Source organism: Eretmochelys imbricata, chromosome 3 (genome assembly GCF_965152235.1).
Source record: "Eretmochelys imbricata isolate rEreImb1 chromosome 3, rEreImb1.hap1, whole genome shotgun sequence".
In the NCBI taxonomy this organism is placed as follows: Eukaryota; Metazoa; Chordata; order Testudines; family Cheloniidae; genus Eretmochelys; species Eretmochelys imbricata.
The window spans coordinates 164317748-164344910 of record NC_135574.1 but is presented as its reverse complement, the minus strand read 5'-3'; the positions used below and the strand labels follow the sequence as shown (position 1 = coordinate 164344910).

The window sequence follows — 27163 nt, the reverse complement described above, 5'->3', positions numbered from 1 at the left end:
AATGGATAGAAAAAAAATAATCAAGATTGAGGAGCCTGCAATGATATTACCAACCCTCAAATTTTTATTATGCATCACCACTTCCAATAAAGCCTTCAAGTTTATTTTTTGGTTAAGCTTAAAGTGGCTAGGTCATGTCCAACAGGCAAGAAGCACGGGTGTGAGTAACAAGAACACATATGGCCATAAGCCTTAAAATACAAGCATTTCCTTTTTCCCCCTGGAATATTCTAATGTGATAAGAAAAGTCTAACAGATTAAATAAAGGAGAGAGCTCACTGATTGCTCAATACTTTGTCTTGCATGGTAACATGGAAGCTTGTGTGAGAGAATGACTAATGGCATATCCCATGGGGAGCTCCAATAGAAACGCTTTAGGAGATTAAATGATTTAGCCTCGTACCCCTGAAAGCTATATTTTAAAGGGGCAGAAGTTTAATCATTGGAATGCTAGTTCCTTCAATACAATTACGTTTTAATTAAAGTGTCTCATTCACAAAAGCTACAGTTAAGGATGTATCAGCAAGTTCATGATAAAATTCTATTTCCAAGGAGTTAAAACTTTAGAACTTAGTGTCCAGGTTTTCACCTGTTGTGATAATTGACCTGACCTCATGGTATCTTTGATAACAGGACTCATTGCCCTTTATGTCAATATCTTTGATTCCAGGCTCTAGTTGTTACATTATCTTCACAACACAAAAGGCATGATTCTGGTCTCAGTTACACTGGTGTAAATCAGGACTAACTCCACTGAGTTCAATGCAGTTGCACCAATGTAAAACAAGCAGAGAAGACAGGAGCATCAAATGCAGAGCTTTCTTTACAAAGAGCAGCATAATATTTATAAAAAAAAAAAAAAGGAAAAAAGGCAGTAAAATGGATAAATACACATGATACAGGAAAGTAAAAAAAAGTCACTGTCACCTTAGTATTTGTCAAACAAATTTGCATATGCTGCTTATGTAATTGAGATTCCATTTAGTGTTTGGGCAAAATAAAGCATTTTGGAGCCAGAAAGGTACTAATTCAACAAATAACAACTGTTAATTTAAAAAGCTTTTAAATGATGTTGTTAAAGAAACACACTATAACATTACTTAAAAGGCCATTTTAGTAGATTTGATTACCCACAATACAACCATCTTGGATGTTTTCTGTTGTTGTTGGCATGCCTAGAAGACACTGCAACACATGACTGGGCAAGGGAATTCTGATGCTCAGCAATGTGTTGGATACTGCCTGAACAGGATGTTAAAAGAAGCTTCCGATATTTCTCCATTTTGAAATTCTAGGTATCACATTACACATCCTAGCCGGGTTTTTCAAAGAAACGTAGGTGCCCAAATCCCACTGAAATTCAATGGAAGTTAGGCTCCTGTGAAAAGTCCCGGCCTATATTTTTACAATTTAGCATGCTGTACAGTGCAGAAGCAATGGATCGCAAAGGCCAAAAACATGCACTCCTGCCATTTAACCCAGGGCCTCTCTCTCTTTTCACAGTAAGAGGCATGACAAATCTTATCCTTTAAGGCTTCCAGGAAAGATAAAGTGCTGTTTTAGAATCGTATACCTATGGGTGCCTTAGATCCCTCAGCTAGATTCCACTCATTTATGTCAAGAGGACTTTTCTAAGGAAGTTTATGGTAAGACCTTAATACTGGATATTAAATCTCAGCATGCCACTATGTACAACTTCAGTTACCTGAATATAAATGGAATATTGAATAATTTTGGATAATCACTGTAATTGATAATGGCCTTGGGACATGCTCATGTTTTGGACAAAAGGAAGGTTAGGGTATATGAGGTATTCAAGTTTGGGTTCCTACAAATCTTAAAATTATACCAGCACAGTAGATTCTTGGTACACTGTAAAAGATTGTTTTCAGAAGACTGTCAAATGCAATAGCTGACATTGCATTATATAGTCTAGTTCAGCGGGTTCTATGTTGACCACAAAGTGTCCCTTATGGAAAGATTTGAAGTGAATGGTTAGAAGAGAGGACTAGTCAGTAATCATAGACAGCATTACCAGCTCTGCCACTGACTGTCATCATGGTCTTGGTCTAATTACATTAACCCGTGCCTCAGTTTAACCATAATGACGATAATAGTACCTCCATAGGACTTCATTAATTAATGTTTGTAAAGCACTTTTAAGTAGAAGATAGCATAGAAGTATTGTTATTATGTATTTTGTGTGCCTGTAAGAGTTGATTTGCTTCTAATTCAGAAGAGTTATGAGGCAAATCTTCATAGATTCTGTAAATAAATCACATATGTAGAACTAACAATAATTTTCATGTCATGCTTAAACCAGCATTGATTTCAGATTAATAAAAACATTAAATCCAAGCGGGATTGATTTTGTTTAGCTTGTTATGAGCAGCCTCTTAAAACAACAAAAGAATAAAAATTACACTGGATGTTTTTTCTAAAAGGAATTACTGTGGGGAAGTTCTATGGCCTGTATTATACAGGAGGTCAGACCAGATGATCACAATGATCCCTTCTGGCCTTGGAATCTATGAACAATTACGTAGAAGATTTAGGACCACATTTTCAAAGTGAGGTACACACAAATAGACATGCACACCTATTTACGCAAGAAAAACCCTACTTTGTGCTCAAAATCATACATTAGCATCTGTACATCAATGACTAGACATCTACACAGGTAGCTGTTATGCATACACTTGATATATATGAATGTAAATTAGGTGTCCAAAGGCTGAGTGCGGAAACCTAACTGAAAAAAATGACCCTATATCAATATTTTAATGTAACACAGGTCAAAACCAGAATATAAACTACTCAAACACTGGTTTTAATATCCAGTTCTTACCGTTACAGTTAACGCTGTAATAGCTGGGATGCTAAACGTTGGATCACTCCGTTTCTCTTGGTAGACCACACGATACTGAGAAATAACCCCATTGGGAGATATAGGTTGGGTCCAGTTCAGCAGCACAGAATATGCACTTGTAGCTTGTGCCCAAGGGGCTTGCATGCCCCAAGGTGGAGCTTCCAAAGTTTGTGTTGAAGACCACAGACTATCCACTGACCCCCTAGAATTTTGAGCTCTGACACGGTATTCATAGATAGTGAATGGCTGCAGTGCATCAGAAGCATCAATAAATTCCAAGGCTCCTTCAGACCAAATGAATAAAAGCAGCTCCTCTTGAGTGTTTACAGGACGTCTGAAATACAAATAAAACCAGTCCATTTAAAACTTACAGTGACTTAAACATAGTCAGATGATATTGAAGTACAAGTTCTAAATTCAGTCTATACTTGAGAATAATACAGATCTTATCTCTATTTGTTGTATAGGCAAGGAACTGCCCTCCTTATTTTGCCTAAAAGTCACCAGCCTATGTCAGGTATTGACTATTGAAAAGACTTTCAAGGAAAAAGGTAAATAACTAATTTCTCTTTGCCCTTAAGTAGGAGAAAACTGTGAAAACTCAATCAATACTACTGTAATAGCACTGAAATAGCACCTTGTCCTATATTATAGAACATTCCAGGCCCAGGGCTTCAAAGATGATTGCTTAAACTGAGGCCATATTGTCTACATCCATATTTAGTCACCCAAACAAGTTATCTAATTTTCAAGTGTTGCAGATTCTCAACATTTTTGAAAATCAGGACACTTATTTAGGTACTTACATCAGGACTTAGGAGTTTAACCCTGACACTCAATTTTGAAGACTTTGACCCACTTTATTATTGAAAGCAATTTGTTGCCTAGAACAGGGGCTCTTGACCTTTGTCTTTCTGAGGGTCCCCTAACATGGTATAAAAATTCCACGGGCCGCCTGTGCCACAACTGTTTTTCTGCACATCCAGTAGATTAAAAGGCAGGGCCAGTGATAGGGGGTAGAAAGCAGGGCAATTGCCCGGGAGCCCATGTCACAGGGCACCCCGTGAAGCTAAGTTGCTCGGGCTTCGGCTTTCTGCCCTGGGCCCTAGCAAGTCTAACACCGGCCCTGCTTGCTGGTTTATTTTGGCAGACTCCCTGAAACCTGCTTACAGCCCCCCAGTGGAGAACCACTCGCCTAGAACACAAAGGGCCAAATATTCAGACAGTCCTTTAAAACTGTGCCTATACATTTTACTCCAGTTTGCACGTGAAAAAAAAATCACATTTCTGGATGAAATTGGGATTCTTAGTCAGACTGAGCACATCCATATTCCAGATGTAATTGTAAAAGCTCATTAAAAAACATGATCCATGGTGCTTTCCCATAACATAAATATGTATCTTTTTCAAAGGGATTTTCTACTTAAAATATTTTGAGGCACTTTCCCATGTCAGCAATTGAAGACTCATCACTGTCCACACATATGCACTTAATATATCCATTCCAGTTAGGGGTAGCTCTGCTACTGGCAAATCCTGAGATTCTGCTAATCTCCAATGGAGGTTACAGGTGATCAGCTTCTCTTTTACAATTTGGCTCCACTAGGATGTTAACTTAGAGTTGATGGATAAAGGCAGGTCATAAGTTTCTAGATGAAGCTGCCAAATCACTTACCTTTACGAGGAATAAAAATGTTTGTCTGGAATGAAACCTGGTGGTTGAAGACTATGATAAATATCAGTGAAGACTGTGCTGTACCTCACACGGATTTAGGTATTTTCCTTACTTTTAACTGAAACCTTTGCCTCCACAAGAAATAAAACCATTTTATCCCTGCATTCTAACAAACAAAAAAGGAAATGACATTATCTGTCACTTGTATCGCAAATACGGCAAATTCACAGGAGTGGAATTGGTTTGTCTGGCTACCGAGTGTCATCATTTCTTCACATGCACACTGGCTGAAGAACATTTCTTTGGCAAGATAAAAATCTGAATTTCAATAATTCTGTCAGTTTTTATTTTGTTAGTCCCACTTTAGTCACTATTTTTAAGGACATAAAAAAACAACAAAACTATTTAAAAAAATACTAGCAATCTCGGGTGCTTGTAGTATTAGACTCCCATATATTTTATACAAATATAAACAAAGGATGTACATAGTTTTGCATGTGCACATATATTCAGGGTGAAAGTAACTTGAAGGACTTACCGGTATGCTGGAGTTGTGAGCAGAGGGGCAGGGCCTCAACCAGAAGGGCCGGGGCCTCAACCGGAACAGGCGGGGCCTTTGGAGCCCGGGGCGCTTTAAACTGCTGACAGAGCCCCTGGCCACCGCCACTACCCCGGGGCTCTGGCAGTGGGGCTGCTGCCGCTACCCCAGAGCTCTGTCGGAGATTTAAAGGGCCTGGGGCGCTGCTGCGGTAGCGGCGGCCAGAGCCCCTGGCCCTTTAAATTGCAGCCGGAGCTCTGGGCTGCCGCCGCTACCCCAGGGCTCCGGGAGCGGGGTTTGTGCGGCGATTTAAAGGGCCCAGGGCTCCGGCCGCCGCTACTGCAGCGGAGCCCCAGGCCCATTAAATTGCGACAGAGCCCCGGGGGCTCCCGGCTGCCGCCGCTACCCTGGGGCTCCAGCAGCTGGGCTCTGGCAGTGATTTAAAGGGCCTGGGGCTCCGGCCATTGCCAGGAGCCCCAGGCCCTTTAAATCGCTGGCCTGGGGAAGCCAGTACCATCGGCAGCATACCGGCTCTTGCTGGTACGCCAGACCAGACCAGACCGGCTTACTTTCACCTCTGCATATATTCATAAGTACACACATAGATGTGTCTGCCATTAGACAGGTACATAACCACCTGCCCCCCTCCCCCTTGCCATTTCTCCCAGTTGCAAGAAATTGCAGAATTTCCAGCAAACTCTGGGGTGTTGTGACCCCAGGATATTGTAAAGTTTAAAGGGTGGGAGCAAGAGAAAAGCAAAGAGATTTTCTGGGTCTCACGCCTCCAGATTGGGGGAGTGAGCAAACCACAAAACATGTTGATACTGAAGATTTGGTGATGGCATTGGGTGAAGGGGAGGAAGGACAGGCTCTCTTCCTGCCCCTAAAATAAGAAGTGTGAGCCTTTGATGTGGTGGAGGAGAGTGGATCAGTGGACCTACACATTGACCCCTAAACCATACATCATCAAGTGTCCTCCAGCATAGCACCATGAGTTTGATTTTTCATACTTTCCTCCATATCAAATTAAAAACACATGCAGAATTATCATTCAGATGTCATTTATTGTGCTCATCAATGTGAAGCGCACCCTTACAAAAGATGGATGCATACTTTACCTTTCTCCTCTCTCCTGTTGTTTACTCACACTGCTCCACATGGTAAGATGTATTTCCTTCTTGCAGTGCTTAGGTACCTACATGATAGGTATCTTAGAAATTCCTCAGATAGGTCAGAAGACAAAGAACTTGTCCATAGGTTTTAAAAATCAAGTGTAGCAGATAATTGTATCAAGACAAGGTGGATGTATATTTGCAAACCCACCCCACAAAACCAATGATATACTTGAGATACATCAATGATATTTTCATCCTCTGGACAGATGACCTAAACTCCCTCACAGATTCATAGATTTCCATCTTGACTTCAACAAAGACCATGTGTCCATTAAACTCTCTCTCTAGAACTCTCCCACATGAGCATCATCTTTCTGGATAACACAATCAGCTTCAGTAATGGAACCCAACAGACACCTATATCCAAAACCTCTGGATCACCACATCTCACTTCACAGATATAGTGACCACCCCAAACACACCAAGAAATCTGTTATCTACAGCCAGGCACTCAGCTACCACAGAATATGCTCTGAGGAAAAAGTCCAGGATATATACTTTAACACACTCAAAACCACCTTCACCAAACAAGAACACTCCACCAGAGAAGTAGATTACATCATGAAAGAGGCCATTCAAATACCCCTAGAGAACTTGCTTCAGTACAGAAATAAACCCCCCTCTGAACGCACACACCTAGTTGTTTCCTACCACTCCACACTGGGATCCATAAAGTATATCATCAAACAACTTCAATCCATACTTGATGGGAACCCCATCCTGAAATAAATCCCCATCTTTTCTGAACTTTCCCTTCTGGCCTTCAAACAACCCTCCAACCTCTTCAAGCTCATCATCAGTGGCATGTTCCCACAGACCAGGACACAACAACGCAAAGCGGCACCAGACCCTTCCAAACCAACAGATGTAAAACCTGCAGACTTATCTCCATTGCTACAATGATCAAACGCCCTGCACAATACAACTCTGAAGATCCACGGGTTCTACACAGGCCTATCACAATCTCATCCAGTGCATAAAATGCCCCATTTATGTGGGTGAACAACTATGTGGGTGAAACCAGACAATCACTACGCTGTTGAATGAACTCACACAGGAAAATGATAAAAGACAAAAACACCGTATCACCTATGGGTGAGCACTTTTCACAAAGCGATCACTCCATGTCTGTGCCCATCCTTAAAGGAAACCTGTGCAACACTTGCAAAAGTTGAGCCTGGGAGCTTAAATTCATAACTCTGCTAGACACTGATAATCATGGACTGAATAGAAACACTGGATTTATGGCTTATTACAACATCCGTAACCCACTAACAACCCCCACTCCAGCTGCTTCCCCCTCTCTTTCCTCCTTATGACTGGAGGGGTGTTAACGGGCCACTTCACCTTGAGTCCCTTGAAACATGCGTTTGCTACTTATGCTAAACAAGCTGCTCCACCTTATATTTAGCTGTGACACTCTGAGTTAGTTTCTCTGCAGACGAGCTCTGAGTAAGCTCAAAAGCTTGTCTCTCTCACCATCAGAAGTTGGTCCAATAAAAGATATTACCTCACCCACCTTATCTCTCTAATATCCTCGGACCAACATGACTGCAACAACTCTATCTGCACAGTGTCATGCACACCTATACCATCACAAATAATATATTGTTATTTATAATTGTAACTGTGCTCTCCTCCCAATGTACTTAAAATATTCCTAAAGAGAAATAAAAAAGTGGTGTCATTTTAAGTGTAATAAAGTTATCTTTAATACCTGGTATCTGGGCTTGCTTAGCACAACAGTTTAATTAACCGTTAAAGCACTTGCTAGAATTCACAAATTTATGTTTAGTACCATTTTAGAAATTTTGTGAGAAACAGCTACTCCACAGTGAAAGATCAAATATGCCACCAACCGTAAGCTCAGCCGCAAGCAAAGCTGAACATTGTAGTCTGGTTAAGTATTTAGATCTTATTACTACTGAATATTTAATGAATGAAACTTATGGTTAGGTAAATGGTTCCATCTGTGGTGCTAAAACCCAGAATATCTTCATGTATGAATAAACTTTGAACAGAAGTGGTTGAACAGTTTGTAATCATTTCAATCGACTTAAGATTTAAGATTCAACTGCTCATTTAACTGGAAGTGTTTCTTCTGTACAGTGAGCTGCATAGGAGAATAACATTTCCAGGAGCTGGAAGCTGTCTCAATCTGCACACTCTGATTTGCTGCCTATACTCAATTTAAAGATGTTCAGATAGAGTTATTTTATAAAAGGCAAGTCCAGTGCTTAATTTGTTCCAGGGCTTGCCAGGCCTGAGCTCTGGCACCTATAGGCTTGGCAGATCATAGCCCCGGCACCTCTGAGCTTGCTGCATCAGTTATGAAAGTAAATCATTGCTTGAGCCCCGGGATCTCTTTGCTTGACCCTCAGCACCTCTTTTATTACAAATTAAGCATGGGGCAAATCCTCCCTGGCCCCACACCAAGCTCTAGCAGGGGTCGGGAGGAGAGGACATCATCCTCCATGCCAGATGACTAAACAGCTATTACTACAACCACAAGGCTGCAACGGTGAGTGACTACAGCACCGGCTCTTCCCCTCCCTTACGGGGCAGGGGAGGGAGAGAGAGAGATCGTGAACCCTTGTGCTTTTGGATGCACCAGCTCTGCCTCTGGGGCCATGCTCAGAATACGCCTTCAGAGCCATGTCTCATCCTGACCCCAGTCCTCAAAAAGTCAAAAAAGAACATGGACTAGTGCTGCATGTTGTCGCTAGGCCCAGGTGGTGAGCAGCTACTTCTGGAAGCATTGTACGAGCCTGAGGCAAAATGCCCCCATAAGTTTTTGCAGGGACGATGTGCTTCACAATGCACCCTAATACCATCTTCCATGCAGAGCAACAGAGTAGCCCTAGTTATAATACATACATATTATAAATATATGATTGATATATATATATAATATATATATAAAAAGGTATCATGACACACCTCCAGAAATTTATATTGTGGCTCTTTTTTAAAAAAATATGGACTTTGACATAGGAAAAATACACCCAAAAAAGAATATGAGTTGGGCACACATTAAAATGGTAACTTAGACCATGGTTTATATTAATTACAGATAAAAATGATAATCATCATGAGCCAAATGCAGCACTCACATAGGTCAATATAGCCATTGATATAGGTCTTTATATCACAGTAACATCTAAGTGTCTGGTAAGCTGCACATCAAGTGTAAACAAAACAGGAGAGTAGTAAAGTGGTGTAACTAACACTACATGGGCACTCAGTGAGTGTGAAAAATAAGCATAACTGACATTCCAAAGGGAAGAATAAGGATCAACAGCCCATAACATTGGGTGAATCTTAATTAATCCTGTTAATTTTTTGTTAAACCCCTTTCCCTCTCCCCCAGCCTCATTTTGCACACCCACTGAATATCAGGCCTGTGTAAGTTACACTATTATCCCACTTATATTTATTTTCTAAACAATACCCCCTGCTGAATTTAGCTGAGATACTTCCACTGAAGTTGCACCAGCTTAATCCAGATCTGAATTGGACCCCACATATTTCTAATTTTACAGGTAATTTTTTTCTATATGATCAGTTCTCAAACTGAGGACCAGAGAGCACTTGGTGACTGGTGGTCATATGATGCCGGCTCGCCTTGTTTCCAGTTACTACATCTCATTAAAAGACACCTAGAAATACATTAAACTACTTCCCTAATATTCCCTTTCCAGGCTAGCAACTGCTGTGGTTGTCACAGAGATGTTATATAATGGTGAATGCAAGGGGTGGTGGATTGCAGGATTGTGAATGAAAGGGGACATGGTTCACGAGACAATCTCTGTTAAGTTGTGGTCCTTGTTGAAAAAAATGTGACTGCCTCTATTCTATAAGATGTTTACAGCTGTCCCACCAGTCAGAGGTAAAATACAACCAATTACACTCTCCCACCCCAAATGTTTTTGGCAGAATTACAATTATTTTGTAAGCACTTTTATAATTCTACAGGCAAGTAAAACTCCTGCAATTTTAATGGAAACATCTCCACATGATGGTTTCCCAAACATTCAATGTTTTGAGTTAAATGAATTTGTTTTGGTGGAGATACAGCAAGGAAGAGGCAAATGATGAAGAAGAAAATACATGCCATAATGTCCCCCAGAAATACTGCAGTCTTGTTGCTATAACAATATAAGCCTACGTGTGGCTATAGAATGACAAAGAACTATATGCTTACATCCCATTTCTGTCCTTACAAATTTCTAATTTTTTTTTGCAGCTATCTGAGAAAGATTTGATATTGTTGTTGTCTAAGCACATTTAAACTTCAGCTGAAATAACTGCCAAGTGATTCATGCCTATGTAGGTGAATATAACGATTGTATCTGGAGCCCCAGTGCGCCATTTTCATTTCACTTTAAATAAAAAACAAAATGTATCTATGTCAGTCAGTGCCCTTCTGCTGTACTCAGAGGTATCAAACAGGCTACAATTATGATTGTGAAGTGATTGTGTCACATTGGAGGAAGGTTTATTGCTTTTGAGTCTGCTAGGCAGTAACACATTCTGTTTCATATTACTCTTTATATCATTGTTTGGCTGTGACTAGAATAATCAAATGCCATCAAATGCTGTCAAATTCAATTTACAGTATTTTTCATTGAAGCAGGGCTTTCTGCATTATATTTCCTGTTTTCCCTTTCTATGGCTGCCATGGAATAGAAACCGTAATCATCAGCTTTATTTACAAAACCAAGAGAGTGAAGCCATGTCTTGGGCTAAAACAGATACTTTGTTTCCTTTGATAAGGAGTAGAGACTTGATGTATTTTTCTCATACAATTAACAGTGAGCAGATGAAAAAGGTATTTAAAGAGATCAGGCATTTTTAGAGACTCAGTGCTAATATATTTAAGGCAAATGTGAATTTACATTAATTATTCTTACACATTCAAACATCTGCTAAGAGGAATTTGGCTTGCTCGCTTTTGGAAATGCCGTCGCCATGCATACAACTGCATTACAATGCAACCTCCCAATATCCAAAGGACCTGGGGGACACCTGAAGCTTTTGAAAAATCCTGGCTTCAGAAAACTTGGGGAGCCAGCTCCGCAGGCTTTGAGACAGGAAGTTCTGAGATGAGAGAATCTGGAGCTCAGACTTCAAAGCCTCCTGTGCAAGCTTCCCTGATGCATAAGCATGCCAGCTGGTTTACTCAGAGCTGGCAGGCTCTAGTGCAGAGGTTGTGCTCTGAGTCCCCAAAACCCCACATTACATTAATAAGGATCTCACCAGTTGGCTTCCACAAAGCTGTGAGGACAGACTCCTGCAGAGCCAAATTTCCAAGAGACAGCTAACTAGGTAGAAAAGGCTGTACGCTGGGTTCAAGAGATCCAGAGCACAACGAGGACATGCCAGTCAGTCTTATGGGAGCCAGTGGACTGTGGAGCAGCGGTTTGACAGGGAGGCGTAGGTTAACACTAGGAGACATACATCAGTGTAACTTAACTAGAAGAGCACTGTAATACTACCCCAATGTAATTATTTCTGGCAAATAATAGATGTGATTTCCAAAACACCCTGATTCAGTTTAAATGCTTAAACAGAGGGCCCACCCACCACCAGTCCTGCCCAGTATGACCCTATGCCTAACAGTATAACGAACATCGCACCGATTCCGAGGTCAGCATTTAAGCAGCCATACAGTATACATTAATGTATGTTTGAGTACTTTCCGTGTCCTCGACTACCTGTCTCCAATTTCTGGCTTCAGTTTTGACTTAGTAACTCAACTACATCATCATTAGTTTGGTTCAGATGCACTCTACCTCCTACACAAGTCAAAACTGGCTCTTTTCCAACTGCCATCTTCTACCTAATTGTGGTTAGAAGGCATTTTGCACCAAGTTTACAAGCATATGGCTCCATTCATTCCTTTCATCAGTTTATTCAAATTTTGCCTCTGTCTATTTTTATAAAATGTGGGTCTACCTACTGCATGTCATTTATGGTAGCTCCAACATGGAGCAAGATTACAAACTGTGTTGAAGATACTGTCAGCAACTTGTCAATCCATTGACAAATGTCCTCCTAACTTAATACTCAAAAAGCCAGAAACAAGGCGACACTTCGCTTCATGGCTCAAACAGCATGCTGTACGTTTTTAAACGCTATGTTCACGCACCAGTATTACTTGGACTATTTAAGTAAATACTTTATTAAGACTAAATGCAAGGGGATGATATAGAGGTATAAAAATGTCTACCTGTGAATAAAGTAGTTAATTATGATTCCATTTGGTTTCCTAGGTGGTAACCATTTTACTTCTATTACTCCAGATCCAGTTGCCCTAACTATAGGTTGATTCAGTTCCTTAGGGGGTGCTTCAGAAGTCCTTGCGTATGTCCGACTGCCTACTCCACAGCCACCTGGGAAGAAAATCAGAAATTAACTTAAAAGGTCAAAGTTTTCCACAGCAACAAAAAAAGGGCTCTTTTAATGGTCTAACGCATGGAAATGTAAGGAACAAAAGTTGTTCATTAATCTGAATATATAGTTGCTGTTTTCTGCGGATAAAAGCAGAGGTTTCTAATTTAGATATTTTAGCCATAAAGAATAGGCCTGTGTCATGATGTGAAATAAAGATAGTAGTAATACGAGCATTCAATGTGTGAAAAGTGAACCAATTAATTATTCATTTTCCATTTTAAAGTGTTTAATATGTATTTTTAAACACTGTCTTTGTCACATCATAGCTGCCAAGCTGCCCAGATCCAGTTATCTGAGATTGCCTTTAGAATGTGTAACAAAGTCCCATGATAATGGACACAATAACAAAAATAGCAATGGAAGAAGCTTGAAGACTTTGGATTGCAATTTTAAAAGTGTTTAGTGTTGGCCTGACTCTGCTTCCACTGAAGGCAATACCAAATCTTCCATATTTCTTTCACGGTTTTCTTTAAGGCTGAGTTTCAGGATCTAGCATGCCTGACGTCAGTTACTTAAAGTAACAATGAAGTAAGAGCAAGTTTGTGTGTAGGAAACAAACTGGTGCCTCCAATGAGTGCTTACCCTCATAATTAAGTACTAATTTAAACCAGTGTAACTCCATTGAGTTCAACAGAGTTACTTCTGGTTTACACCACTATAAGGGAGAAGAGAACCATGCCCTGTCGGTCACATGACAAGATTTTCTTTCTCAGATCAGATTGTGAACATTCCCAATAACTTTAAATAAGGAAGTAGAAAGTTAATGTTTTCTATATAATATCTGGGCTTTCCAGCTATCTTTTTGTTGTTGTTGTTGTTGTTGTTTATTACTCCTTATAAGCCAAATACTGGTGCAACTGACACCACTTGAGCAAGGATTTTCTCCTATGGGGAGCAAGATATTTCAAAAACACTTAAGCTATTCTCATAAAGCATTTGATAAAACAGGATATATTCCCAGAAATACAGACATCTTAATCTCCACTTAAAATATTCATGATATAATATAGGGAAAGGTATAATGCTCCACAGCGCTAGGCTTTATTTTTACTGGGTAAACATTTCACTTCAATTTAGAAATAAGATATCTATTTTGTTGAACTGGATCTATTTTGCAAATCTGCTCTCTCTGTCGATCATGCAAGTGAAACATCCGAAGCCATCTTACCATTCTGGCAAGCTTGTATCCTTATCTCATACTGTGTGTATGGATCCAGGCCATCCACAAGGACAAAATGAGGCCGACCTACCGGTCTTATCAGTGGTGAGGTACTGCCGGCATTTAGTAAGACATTATATTCCCAAGGCATATTGGTGTTGAATATCTCTGTTACAGGATGGAGAATAGTACACAGGATAATTGTTGTTTAATAACAGCGTGGGTCAAATCCTAAGATGCATTGATTATCTGCAACTTCGTGTAAAAGCCCCTGTTGGGACTTCACTTTAGAAACCAAAGTTATTTAAATATAAACAAAAATAAAATCTGATGCGAGAATTATTATATGAATGATATATTATTATTCTCACAGCAAAAATGACTGATCAAGTATTAGTATTTTATCAACTACAATTGGTTAATAACATAGTAAAAGCCTTCTGATTGGTGTATATACATAAATCAAAACACTACATATTTTCCCTCATAGTGTTTAAATGAGAATATAGTAAATGAAACAATGAATTCATACCACTGTGGCTCTTTTGTGTACTGTTGCTTTTTAATTTGGCTGCTGAACCCTGAAGTCTGAGTATCACTGTTAAAACACAGTGACTATATAAAATCAAGAGGCCATCTAAATGTTTTAGTTTGCCAGAGAGTATTGTGTGTGTTTTTAAATTTTGCAGTCCTATGCCATTCTTACCAAGTGATTACTGACTGAGTGAAGTACAAAAACAAAGTGTCTATGTTCAAGGTGCTAAAATGAAATAATTTAAAAAACATGGCTGATTAAAAAGAAGGAAACTACACTTTCAATAAAAAGCAAATCAACTTCTGCAGGTTGCAGTACTGGGCTGTCTCCACCGTTACTTGTAACAGGAAGTAAAATGGCAGTGGCCTGAGACTGTTAGCGTTTCTGAGACACCTCATCAACCATGACTTAAGTCTTTCTCTGTGTAAAACTTTGGAAAATGAGACCATTCCTTCTGCTTATCCTGATTGGATGATCTTCAGTGGCTCCATTATTCTGAAGCTGGTAAGAATGTACTTTGTCTCTACTGTTGAACAACTTTTAGGCACAGTACAAAAGATGAAGCTTTCACACACACTGGATTCACTAATTGGAAAAAGGCTGATGACAAATTTGAGAGGCAGCAAACTTCTTCATATCACCACAAAGCAGTTGATATTCTTCAAAAGACCACAAAGAATTACGTTGACATGCTAAGTTATCAGTACTCTTAGAAGAAAGAAGAAAACAGGAAGATCCTAATAGAATACTAAGTAGTATACATTATCTTGCTACACAAGGACTTGCACTGCAAGGCCATTAGATTGATCTAGCTGAAAATAAGCCATTAAGTGGAGAGACTGACTTTGTTCGCAGGCAAAATGGACTTTGTTTCCAATAGTCTGCTTTGTTTGCAGGCAAAATGAGATCCTAATATTTCAAAGTGGCTGAGAAAGAGGCTACACAAATTCACAATCCAGATAGTCAAAGTGAAATAATGGAAATCATGACTCTTAAAATCATGAGGGGAAATTTGTGGAACGCAGTATGCAATCAGGGTAGCTGCAACAACAGACTTTTCTGAGAAAGAGCAAGTGCTTTTATGCAGCAATGCGTGGATGATTGTATGAATGTTCACGAAGAGTTCATTGGATTGTATAAAACTGCCTGTACACTGTGGGATCTAATTAGAAATATATTATTGCACCTAATCTGAGTGGGGATCAATACCTATCGCAGACAATGTTATGATGGTGCCATTAATACGGTAGGCTTGGGGCCTGTCTATATGAACACTTAGGTCATGGCAAGCTGGGTATAAAGCCACTCCTCACTAGTGTGTCATGCACTAAGTATCTAGCCCACTTTGAAATGGAGTAGATCAAAACATACTAGGGAACTTTTAGGATACAGCTGCAGGGTCCACATGGACACTAAGTATGCTGCAGGGTAGATTTACACCCCAGCATGCTGTGAACTAAGTGTTCATGTAGACAAGTCCCTAGTATCAGGGACAGCAATCCAATTTTAACAGGAAGAACCACAAGCTACATATACTCATCATTATGTGCTTGCTTGGAATTTGGCATGCCAAGACGCTATTAAAAATAATACAATCCCCTAAGAGATACTCTGGAAGTTGTTTAAAAATTGCAAAGTTAATTTCCAAATATTACACAAATGAGGGGCTATATTTCAGGACATCATATTTGAAGTGTTAAGTATATCACCAGGTATCTGGGTTCTCTGTCCTACCAGGTAGACTCTCCAGGCAGAAGCACTGGCTTCAGTATTTGAGAACAATCCTGCACTGTGTGGAATGTGGGAGATTGTGGAGGATGCAATGAGAGATCCTGAAATGAGAACTTGAATTTAGTGGCCTAGCAGCTCAAATGGAAAAGTTTAACTTTGTCTTTGGTATTGAACTAGGTTGAAAAGGCCTAAATATGGGTTGGATGTTTCAGCAACAGAAGGCTAATCTCTTATGAAAATGACACTTTATTCACTTCCGTCCATCCAATCAGATGAGAGCTGTAATTTGTTCTGGGTGCAAATCCACCAGAATAAATTTAAAGTTGCAGACAATCAAAATGTCTGAGCTTCCAAGGAAGATAAAAGTTCCCAAGAAAATGCAAATAGGTGAGTTCAATCCAGCTATCCAAATACAGCAAAGGAATTTCATAAGTACACCTTCTTCAAAATAGTTGATTTTATAGTATCCAGTATTCAATGTACAAAATGGTCACTGAAGTCAGTTCAGAAATATCCCAGTTTGCTCAGCCAAACTGAACAACAGCTGTTTTCCAAAGTGTAAAGTTGATAAAAATGATTTTGATGCTACCGGCAATCAGTGCTGTGAGTGAGTGTAGTCAGTACTCTAGTGTCCTATTAAAACATAATTTTAACGTTTTGGATCAAAGTCAAGGCTCAACTAGTGTATGACTTTACAAGCATAAAAGGGCAAAACGTATGATTTATAGCTTATAGATGATTCATTTCAAGAAACCATGGGTAAAGATCATTGTTTGGAATTGTTTTCAGATTTGTAGGTTGTTCATTATGCCCATGTTTAATGCTTTAGTGAATAGTTTTGTACCATGACTAAATTAGTCCACTCTTTTCCAAACTTAGCATTTATTTATTTATTAAGGCAATTCCTAACATTTTTAGGGGCACTAAAGTTCCCCCAAATCTCCAGTTATCTGTGCCTATAAAGTATCCTAGGTTTGTTTGTGAAAGAAATCCATAGAAACTACTTTATACTTTCACAAAAAAACAGCACAGAAACTGACAAAATGTACCAGGTCTTTGGGGCACTGGAACTTCCAACTTAGGCCACTTAAGCATTTAAGTTCCTTATTGTGCCCACAAATGAAGGACCTATATATGCATGTGACCTAAGTTGTGAGTGCAAACAGCAGCAGATGCAAGGCTGCATCTGTCATTATTTGTGTCTACTATTTTGCACTTACAAAAATAAAGGCCCAATTAAAGCTGGGTTGAAATATTGGCCCTTACATATATAAGGATATGTCTAAAGAGCAAAGGCTGTGCTAGCCTACCTGAGCTAGCTTGAATGCTGTTAGCATGGGTAACGTAGCAGAGAAGACAGAGCAGTGTGGACTTCAGAGCAGGTAGAATAAGCCTGGTATAGACCCTGGCTACATACTTGGCTCATGAGCCTGCTCTGAAGCCTGCACTGTGCTGTCTTCATGGTTATTGTTACCTACCCTGTCTAGATGCACGCTAGGTTGGGTAGGCTAGCCCTTGCACACAGCCTTTTGCTGTGTGAATGTACCATCTCGGGTGGGGGTGAGGTGGGGGGGTTCACCCCTGCACTGTGGACTCTAAGTTGGTGGAAAGTAGCTTCTCCAATGTGTTTCTCCAACACGGAAGGCTTCTCTGGCAGTCGTAGAGCCCACCTCACTAGTTCTGCACTGCTTCTGCTGAAACCCCTGATGGCAGGAAGGGGACATCAGTGATGGCAAGAAGCACTGCTGTGGCAGTCCTGAATCCTGGCAATTCCCACAAGCTAGGGCAGTCTCAGGTTGCTCTACCTGCTCTACAGCTGATTTGCTACACATGAGCCCTAGTATAAGAGAGACATAAAGTCTCCCCTCTTGGTCCGTGTCAACTCCACACTGGCAGTGGGAAGAATTAGCCTCTACCTTTCTGACTGCACCCACAAAAAATCAAGGCCTTATACAGCTCAGTGACATAGACTGCAGGATCAGGACTGTGCTCACAATTATTTGGGCCTGGAAAAAATGAAGGCTAGTGTCTAAAATTCTGACTCTTTATGTGTATAGTTAGACTTGCATTATTACAAGATTTTTAAGCAGCATTATACTATAGGATATAGCTATGATAGATGTGAATTATTTTTAGAGTTATAAGAAATAAGTCCTTTTTCACTAGCTATTCCATTCTATATTCACAAAGCATCATGTACGTCAGTATCACTGTATAAATTATATTTACATATACATCTCATATTGGGAAACGTACAAGCCAGATGATAAGTTTATGCTCTCTGACTGAGTATAACCTCTTAAGATACAGTACATTTGCTCATGATCATAAATTCAAAATTCACTTTACATGAATAGTCTACAATATGCTCTTAAAGTTTACTTTGTTGGTGAATGGTCATGCCAGTAAACTCATTCTGAAGATTATCTTAGAAAGTGAACACAAAAGTGCAAATATGTCAAAACAGATGCACTGAAAAATGCAAAGGAATGTTAAAAGGAAAGTCTTCCCAGTATTCACCGAGTGCTAACACCAAGAGATCATTTTACCCTTTGAAAAAGAGAAAAAATGAATAGTTAGAATGCATGGAAATGTGAAATGAAAAACTTTGTGTGTTCAGACATACCCTACAAGATCTGCAGCAAGTTCGAAACTGTCTACCCCAGGTGCTCTGGTGACTGAACGAAATGGGCATATTTGTTATAATCAGCTGGGAAACCACATGACTTGGTTAGTTCCAGAGTTCATAAATTTATGTCAGAATAAAAGGAACAATAAAAGCATAAGTGAACCAATTTACCCTAAGTGCAAATGGCAGTTTTGTTATTTGATGCCAAAGTTACCATGAGCACTATGACAACCTGCCACAACATATTTTCATGTTCACTAAAGAATAAAGATTTAGTTGGTTAATATTCTCAGCAATGCTCCTTTTCATAATTTACAACAACTAGATGCTGATAGGTTATTTAACATTTATGAAGTTAAGATGTAATCAGAAAAACCCTGATTATCTTTACAAATAAAAAAGTTAAATTATTCCACTTTTTTCCTCTGCAACTTCATTTCACAGCAGGTGCACACTTTGCAATGGGACAAGTCAATCAAACTAAATCTTGTTTTTTTCTGTTGTATTTGGATAATGTATAATGGACAATTCTGTGAAAAAAGCAGCAAATTAGGTTTGACAGCCCTGTTTAATTCAAAACTAGGGTAACTCATAAGGTAGAATTTGCAGCAAAATATGTTTAAAAGAGAAAAAGAAAATCACAATATTGTTTTAAAGACTGGTGATCAAAGGTCCATTTGAAGTCAATTGCTGAAAACTACTTAATGTAATGTGAAATACAACCACCATTAAGCCAAATAACTGAAGTTTTCTAGTTGTATTCCAACAAGTCTCCAAAAATAAGCGTCATGTCTTTCATTAAAATCTAAGTAAGAGGTTAATGTGCCAAATAATTGTTATGATGAACAACAAACTGGTACCACACATTACAGCCAGAACTAGTATACTTGGATAACTAACATTAAGTATTTTAAATCCATACGTAAGCACCTACATTAAGCGCCCTGAGAAAGATGCTCTGTAATCACTGCTCCTACTGAAGGCAATGACAACTCTGAGTGCTCAGCACATTTGAACATCAATCCACTTATTTAGGAGCCTAAATATGGATTAATGCATCTAACTTTAAGTGCCCAGGTTTGAACATTTTGGCCTATACCACCACAGTAACACACAAGCTTTGTGCATATCGCATATCCTAGAAAACAACCTGATCTGGAGAATTAATTCCTTTGAATTACAATCTCCAGAGCTATCTATAGGATCATACTCCCAAGAACTAAGACAATATCAGGCTTAGGAGGGCAAAAAGAAACTAGGCTACCAGAACACCTAAGTCTGGTACACAAATACCATGTGGGGCCCCAGGAAGAATGTAGGTAGAAATCCGAACACTCTACACAACATGCAATCTGTACATGCTATGCAAAACCTGGAAGCACAGACTGATGGAGTGAAATAGAGTTCTATGATATGAGAAAAGGGGAAGATCATTAACATATGAAATGGGCAATCTGGCAACAGAGGACATGATCCTGTGGGTTTTGGTGGATGTCAGCTTTCGCTGAAGTTCATAGCAATTGAAGACACTTGGCAGGGTTAGGCCACAGTGAGAGCTATCGGTAGTGTTAAGGAGTTTAAATGTAGGATGGATACTTGCATACCTATTAATAACATTTATGGATATGCCTGGGGAAAATTATGTTTTTTCCCCATTCAGGCTTTTTGTTTCTATCTATGATATTGACTGTTGTTCCATAAAAATTGTAACATATCCTTCTGTGGGATATCAGTGAAATGTACTGTACCTTTGAGGTTTGTGCACTAATGCAATGTAACACAAAAATCATGGGATACCTATTTCAGAAAATAAAGCCCTATTTTCCTTAGCGAGTGAGGTATGTCAAACATTTTTTCTGAATCCATCATTTTAACCACTGCTCAGCCACCTTGCCGTTTAGCTAGGTCAGGAGTTTTAAAATGTTATATTTCTCTAAAGTTACAGAATTTGGATACATCACTGATGTTGAAACATCACAATTAAAACCCCAAAAAGGAGAATTTGTCTGATAGGATGTCCATAATGAATCCCAAGGGCGAATATTTGATCCAAATTTATTACAGCAGGTAAGCGGATCCAATACCAAAGTGTTCCGCTATCCAGAGACAGGAAGATACCAAGGCCAACTACCTTTCCATCAAAACTTGATTAATAAAAAGCCATTTTATTCCTGGAAACAATGTCAATTAAAATGACTGTTTCAGCGGGAGAGTCACTGCCAACCCTTATTATAAAGGTTCAATTCTGGATGTAAAAGGGGAAATCAACAGTATTTTGATAGGGTATGTTGCAAAACCTAGGATTCATACATGGAAAAAGTAAATCTAACAGAAAAAGACTATCCCTCACAATAAGTGAATAAGGGTCACAAGTAGTGTTAGACTAAGCTTGCAGGTCTCAGCTTCCCTGGGCTACATGATCTGGACCTGTAAGGTTTACTCACAGAGCATCATGCCATCTCAAAAGATCAGTGCCTCTAAGGGGAACTCCTACCTCCTCTCATTTTTAACCCTGGATCTCCCCTTCTCCCTCAAGAAAACATTTGTAACATGGACAACCTATAGTGACCCATAATCCCAAATTCATGATTATGAAGGAACATCCATTAATCTCTTAGGGTTACTATATGAATCTATGCCTCTGTGCGCAGTGTGTGTTTTGGCAGCAGGAGCATTTCCCTGCTATTGCCCTGCTGGGGTGGGAAGAACAGGTGCATCCTATGCCCCTGAAGACCCCTTCACTGAAGAAACGGTGGCCCCTACCTCATGGCCCACCCCAAAGACCATGTTGTGGGAGAAGCCACTCAGATTCCCTCTAAAGGCCTGAAGACTGGGACTCAGCAGGGAAGTGAGAGGGATCCAGTCGCTCAGCCCCTATCAAGACAACATAAGTAAATTATATGTCTGGAGCGCACCCCAGGACCTGAAGAAGAGGGGTATGTGGGACTGACAGAGAACACTGACTCCTATAGGGGGACCTCTACAATTGTCTGCATAGATTAAACCCAGGTCCAGCAAATATTCATGAAAACCCAATCCTACAATGTGGATGGTTTCAGGAACCCATTTGCCCTTTTACAAAGCCCTAATCTCAAGATAATGACATGTATTATGTTGACCTCTGACTTACTGGAGCCTTATTCTCAGACTTTTAACCTACTGCCAATTACATGAATTCAAATAGACAAATGAAAAGATCCAGACTATGTTGAGAAACTTTTTCACAAACACCCCACTCCCACAAGTCTTTGTTCACCATTTCAATATTTTCTTGTGTTTCAAAACTTATTTTGAATGTTACTGAATATGCAGGACCTTAAATGATACCTACTATCAAAACTATAGCAGAGTATGAGGCACTTCTCAATAAAATCAGCTGTAGATTATACACAAGTCAAATTCACCTCCTTTCTTGCTAGGTTCTAAATCCTTCCTGGCAGTCGGGGGAAAAGTTTAATTTAAGATTTTAATCTTTTTCATATATTCTAGCATTTCTATAATGGATTTTGTGCTTCTTCAAATTAAAAGATTGACAGCTCAGGGTATTATAGACCTAGTAGACTGGTTAAATGGGCAGAGTTAGCATCAAGCATCACCACAATACTTATTAAGCTATACTTGAATGCAAAATGTTTTTTCTGACAGTAGGTGAGGTTACTGTCAGTGCCCTCTGACTTTCTCGTAGCCAGTGGCTAGTCTGCAAGGTGAAAATGTCTTAAATAATTAGGAAGAAGGGACATCGAAAAAAGAGTTCACTGAAAAACCTCACACTGTTCTTCTTGCTGTAAACAAACATTTCAAGTTTTTAAAAGACCGATATCAAAGAAAACTGTCACCTGAAAAATAACTACTACCTAGACATTTGAAAACACATTAATGTGCTTCATTAAAAAGGCAAGCATAGTAGGGAGAGATGTCCTGGTGCAAGATTTAAGGCCTGAACCAGAGACTGTGAACCCAAGTCAGGCCATGTATTAAAACAGATCCTTACAAGTTCACTGTTTAGTACATGAAATTGGCAAAGTTGTTGCTATAGTAATAGGCACCAGATATTTATGGAAATGTATTTCAGCTAGTACAGACACTTTCCAATTTAGTTTAAGATATTAGGAACAAGGGAAGGTAACAAACAAATGTTATGAAATACATAAGGTTGTGTGTAAGTTGTGTATCTAATTGTTAGTTTTAGCCTATAAATGTTGGGGTTCTTTGCTGTAATTTTTTGTGTGGCCCAGGGAACAGCAGATATTTTCACTGCTGACTGAGCCTCTTCTTGCTCCTAGCCACTCATGTGTCAGTGTACCTGTAACCACGGAACCAGGGCACTGATCCTGGGACCTAGGGGGCAATAAACCTGGGCAAGTGCCTCTGTTACCAAGCTGTGTCTGTGGTCTTTTTTTATAAGTAACATTGGGGTTTGCTGAATGAGCAGGCTGCCTTATATGCTGTTAACAGTAATAACACTGAAGCTTCAAGAACAGAAGCACTGGGCAGCCTGAACAGCATTACCAAGACAAGGACATTCCAGCCTTCAACACTTAACAATACTGGGTAGTACTATCAAGGTCTGCTGAACCAGCTATTTGCACAGAGCTGGACAGCACACTGAAAAAAATCATAGACATACAAGCTGACACACTGATGACCCCGAACACTGATCTGGTGTCCACTGTAGGGGTTGCGACCTAAAATGACAAAAAACTACAAGTTCAGTTATAGCTACTGTGCTGTTAACAAATTTAAATATATGATGGACATATGCCTAGCAATAACTTCTACGGATATATACAAATAAAAGTAGAAGTTCCTGCTGGAGATTAACTATACTAGATGGAAATATGGATCTCTCTCTCTGTATTTCTGTTTCTATCCATGATGTTAACATTTATTCCACAATAATTGTATCATCTAATTTTTATCATGCCAGGGAAATGTAGCATGCCAGTGAAGCCATGATCTGTACTGACTCAATACAACACTTATTCTTGATGGGGTGACAAACATTTAGCTAAATCCTAACTGCTACTCACCCACTCTGCAACAGATTTGTTCAGATTTTGTTGATCTAATAAGTAGGCTAAACTATAAGTGGACCAAAACCTGGCCCATGGTTATGTGAGATTAAGGGGGCTGTTAACACCTAACTCCTGCTTTACACATCCGCACACCAGGCCAAGAAATCCTTCCACTGATCCCAGCCATCTCCATAAGGCCTGGAACCTTATGCCTTCTCTCCAGAAATAGTGGACAGAGCCACTTGGAGTGAGGACGTCATATAAATCAGTATCATTCCATGGATTGTGGTCCTCCTGTCTCCATGACACAGAGTGGGAGTAAAGCAGGAGGTGATGTTAATTACCGATGATGAAACATTAAAATGCAAATATTGCAACTAAAGATGGGCATGAACCACAACACTGAATCTGAAGTCCCCTGGACGATGAGGTGTTTGAAATATAGTTTTCAATATTGCAAATCAGGGTCATCTCAAATTGCAATGCAGTCTCAGAATACCACAACATAGTTAGTTCATGGCTCACTCTTACTCCATTTGCCTTGGCTGGTAACAACTGAGTACAGCTGCTCTATGGCTCCATGTCTAGTGGGCAGCTGGTATCAAGCAGAGTGCCTCAAGGGTCAGTCCTGGGGCTGGTTTTGTTCAATATCTTCATTAATGATCTGGAGAATAGCATGGACTGCACCCTCAGCAAGTTTGCAGATGACATTAAACTGGGAGGAGTGGTAAATATGCTGGAGGGTAGGGGTAGGATACAGAGGGACCTAGACAAATTAGAGAATTGGGCCAAAAGAAATCTAATGAGGTTCAACAAAGACAAGTGCAGAGTCCTGCACTTAGGACGGAAGAATCCCATGCACTGCTACAGACCAGCAACCGAATGGCTAGGCAGCAGTTCTGCAGAAAAGGACCTAGGGGTTACAGTGGACGAGAAGCTGGATATGAGTCAACAGTGTGCCCTTGTTGCCAAGAAGGCTAATGGCATTTTGGGCTGTATAAGTAGGGGCATTGCCAGAAGATCGAGGGACATGATCGCTCCCCTCTATTCAACATTGGTGAGGCCTCATCTGGAGTACTGTGTCCAGTTTTGGGCCCCACACTACAAGAAGGATGTGGAAAAATTGGGAAGCGTCCACCGGAGGGCAACAAAAATTATTAGGGGACTGAAACGCATGACTTATGCAGAGAGGCTGAGAGAACTGGGATTGTTTAGTCTGCAGAAGAGAAGAATGAGAGGGGATTTGATTGTTGCTTTCAACTACCTGAAAGGGGGTTCCAAAGAGGATGGATCTAGACTGTTCTCAGTGGTAGCAGATGACAGAACAAGGAATAATGGTCTCAAGTTGCAGTGGGGGAGGTTTAGGTTGGATATTAGGAAAAACTTTTTCACTAGGATGGTGGTGAAGCACTGGAATGCGTTACCTAGGGAGGTGGTGGAATCTCCGTCTTTTGAGGTTTTTAAGGCTTCACAAAGCTGTGGCTGGGATGATTTAGTTGGGGATTGGTCCTGCTTTGAGCAGGGGATTGGACTAGATGACCTCCTGAGGTCCCTTCCAACCCTGATATTCTATGTTTCTATGATATCCCATTACCAGTCCCATAAACCATCCAGATTTCTCTAATTCAGGATATGGCTGACTTCACCATACCATCTTCTTGATGATGTTGATGATGATGACAATGATGATAGCAAGCCAAACCTATGACTAGTTGCTAACATTTAAAAATCAGGAGCATCAAGACCAAGTTGGGAAAGAGAGACAACTGAAAAGCCATTTCATGTATAATTCATGAATCTTAAAATTAAAATACAGGAAAGGAGTGTCTTTGTTACCGGAACTCAGTGTTGTTCATCCTGCAGGCTAAGTGGCATTTTAAGGCTCCAGGAATATAGGAACTTATATCATCAACAAGCATCTTCCCTGTCAATAACCCAGTTTCAGCAAAGATGAAAGAAGGAAAATTACATTCAGTTTTCTCTGACATGCAGTTATTTGAATTGTTTCTTTCAATAATACTTAATACTTACATAGTAGTTTACATGTTCAAGCCAATGTACAGACAATCAATCCTCACAACAACGCAGTCAGGCACATGAGTCAATATTAGTATTATATTAAATCTCAATAAGAATCCATCAGCATGGGATACCAGCTACCCAATTCACAGATGCATTTTTTGACACCAGACATGAACGAGAAACCAGAATGAAACAGCAGACTTGCCCAATGTATTATTTTTCAATGCCCATTAATTTGCCACAAGGAATTCTTTAATTTGCCAGAAGGAACTATACAGAAGTATGTTTTTACCTGGAGTGTCCCAAGCCACAAATATGGAATATGCATCCATTACTGTGACATTATATGGAACATGGATTTCCTCTGGTGTTTCTACTGGTGTTTGTAGAATGTATTTGTCACTAGTACTGCTGCCACCCCCAGTGCTGGCCTCCAGCTGGTAAACATATCTGCACAAACAGAAAAACAGCAGCAACAGAAACGGTGGTTAAATGCTGTAGGGATGTTTGTACTGGAATTATTTCCCTTTTGCACCAGTTTAGGAAGCACAGACCACAAAGCATGTAATATATATTGCTTCAAAATACAGATTTTCACTTTCTCCTTTTTCAGATAAGAAAAGTCACACATCTCTTGCTAATCAAACTAATACTTTTTATATTACATTTCATAGCATCTTAAGAAAGAAACACTTAGACCATGTGACACATTAAAACAATTTTAGAATGGCCTCCAAAAATATTAGGAGATGCTGTTATTAGGGATTTTCAACTTCAAACTGGTATGTTCAACATGCATTATCCACCAGCCAGTGCATAGTCTGCTATGTAAAGAATTTCAACCACTCTGAGCCAAGCCAATAGAAGACAAGTGGAACTATGAGCCAGAACAATTAAAGCTCAGAGAAAGGTGCCGAGGTAGAGAATACCTACAATGGCATGTGGCCCATTGGTGACTGCCAGTAGCAAAAATCCCCAACTGCTGGAGATGGGACACTAGGATTAGGAGGGCTCTGAGTTACTCCAGAGAATTCTTTCCCAGGTATCTGCCTGGTGGGTCTTCCCTCCATGCTCAAGGTCTGTTTTCCATATTTGGGGTCAGGAAGGAATCCTCCCTCCCCCCACACCCGTCAGATTGGCAGAGACCCTGAGGGTTGTTCACCTTCCTCTGTAGCGTAGGGCATGGGTCACTTGCAGGTTTAAACTGGTGTAAATGGTGAATTCTCTGTAATTTAAAATCTTTAAACCATGATTTGAGGACTTCAGTAATTCAGCCAGAGGTTAGGGATCTATTCCAGAACTGGGTGGGTGAGGTTCTGTAGCCTGCAATGGGCAGGTGGTCAGACTAGATCAGTGGTT

At 39.9% G+C, this 27163-nt stretch overlaps 1 protein-coding gene across 1 annotated transcript in view; it reads right to left on the bottom strand.

Moving 5' to 3' along the window:
- The window catches only part of USH2A (usherin), a 568735-nt gene that overhangs the window by 74410 nt on the left and 467162 nt on the right, over positions 1 to 27163 (bottom strand). Inside the window, exons 57-60 of the mRNA XM_077811946.1 lie at positions 26097 to 26254; positions 13882 to 14040; positions 12490 to 12652; positions 2849 to 3203 (exon numbers count right to left, since the gene is read on the bottom strand). Coding sequence (XP_077668072.1) covers positions 2849 to 3203; positions 12490 to 12652; positions 13882 to 14040; positions 26097 to 26254 — 835 coding nt within the window. The remainder of the gene's footprint in view (positions 1 to 2848; positions 3204 to 12489; positions 12653 to 13881; positions 14041 to 26096; positions 26255 to 27163) is intronic.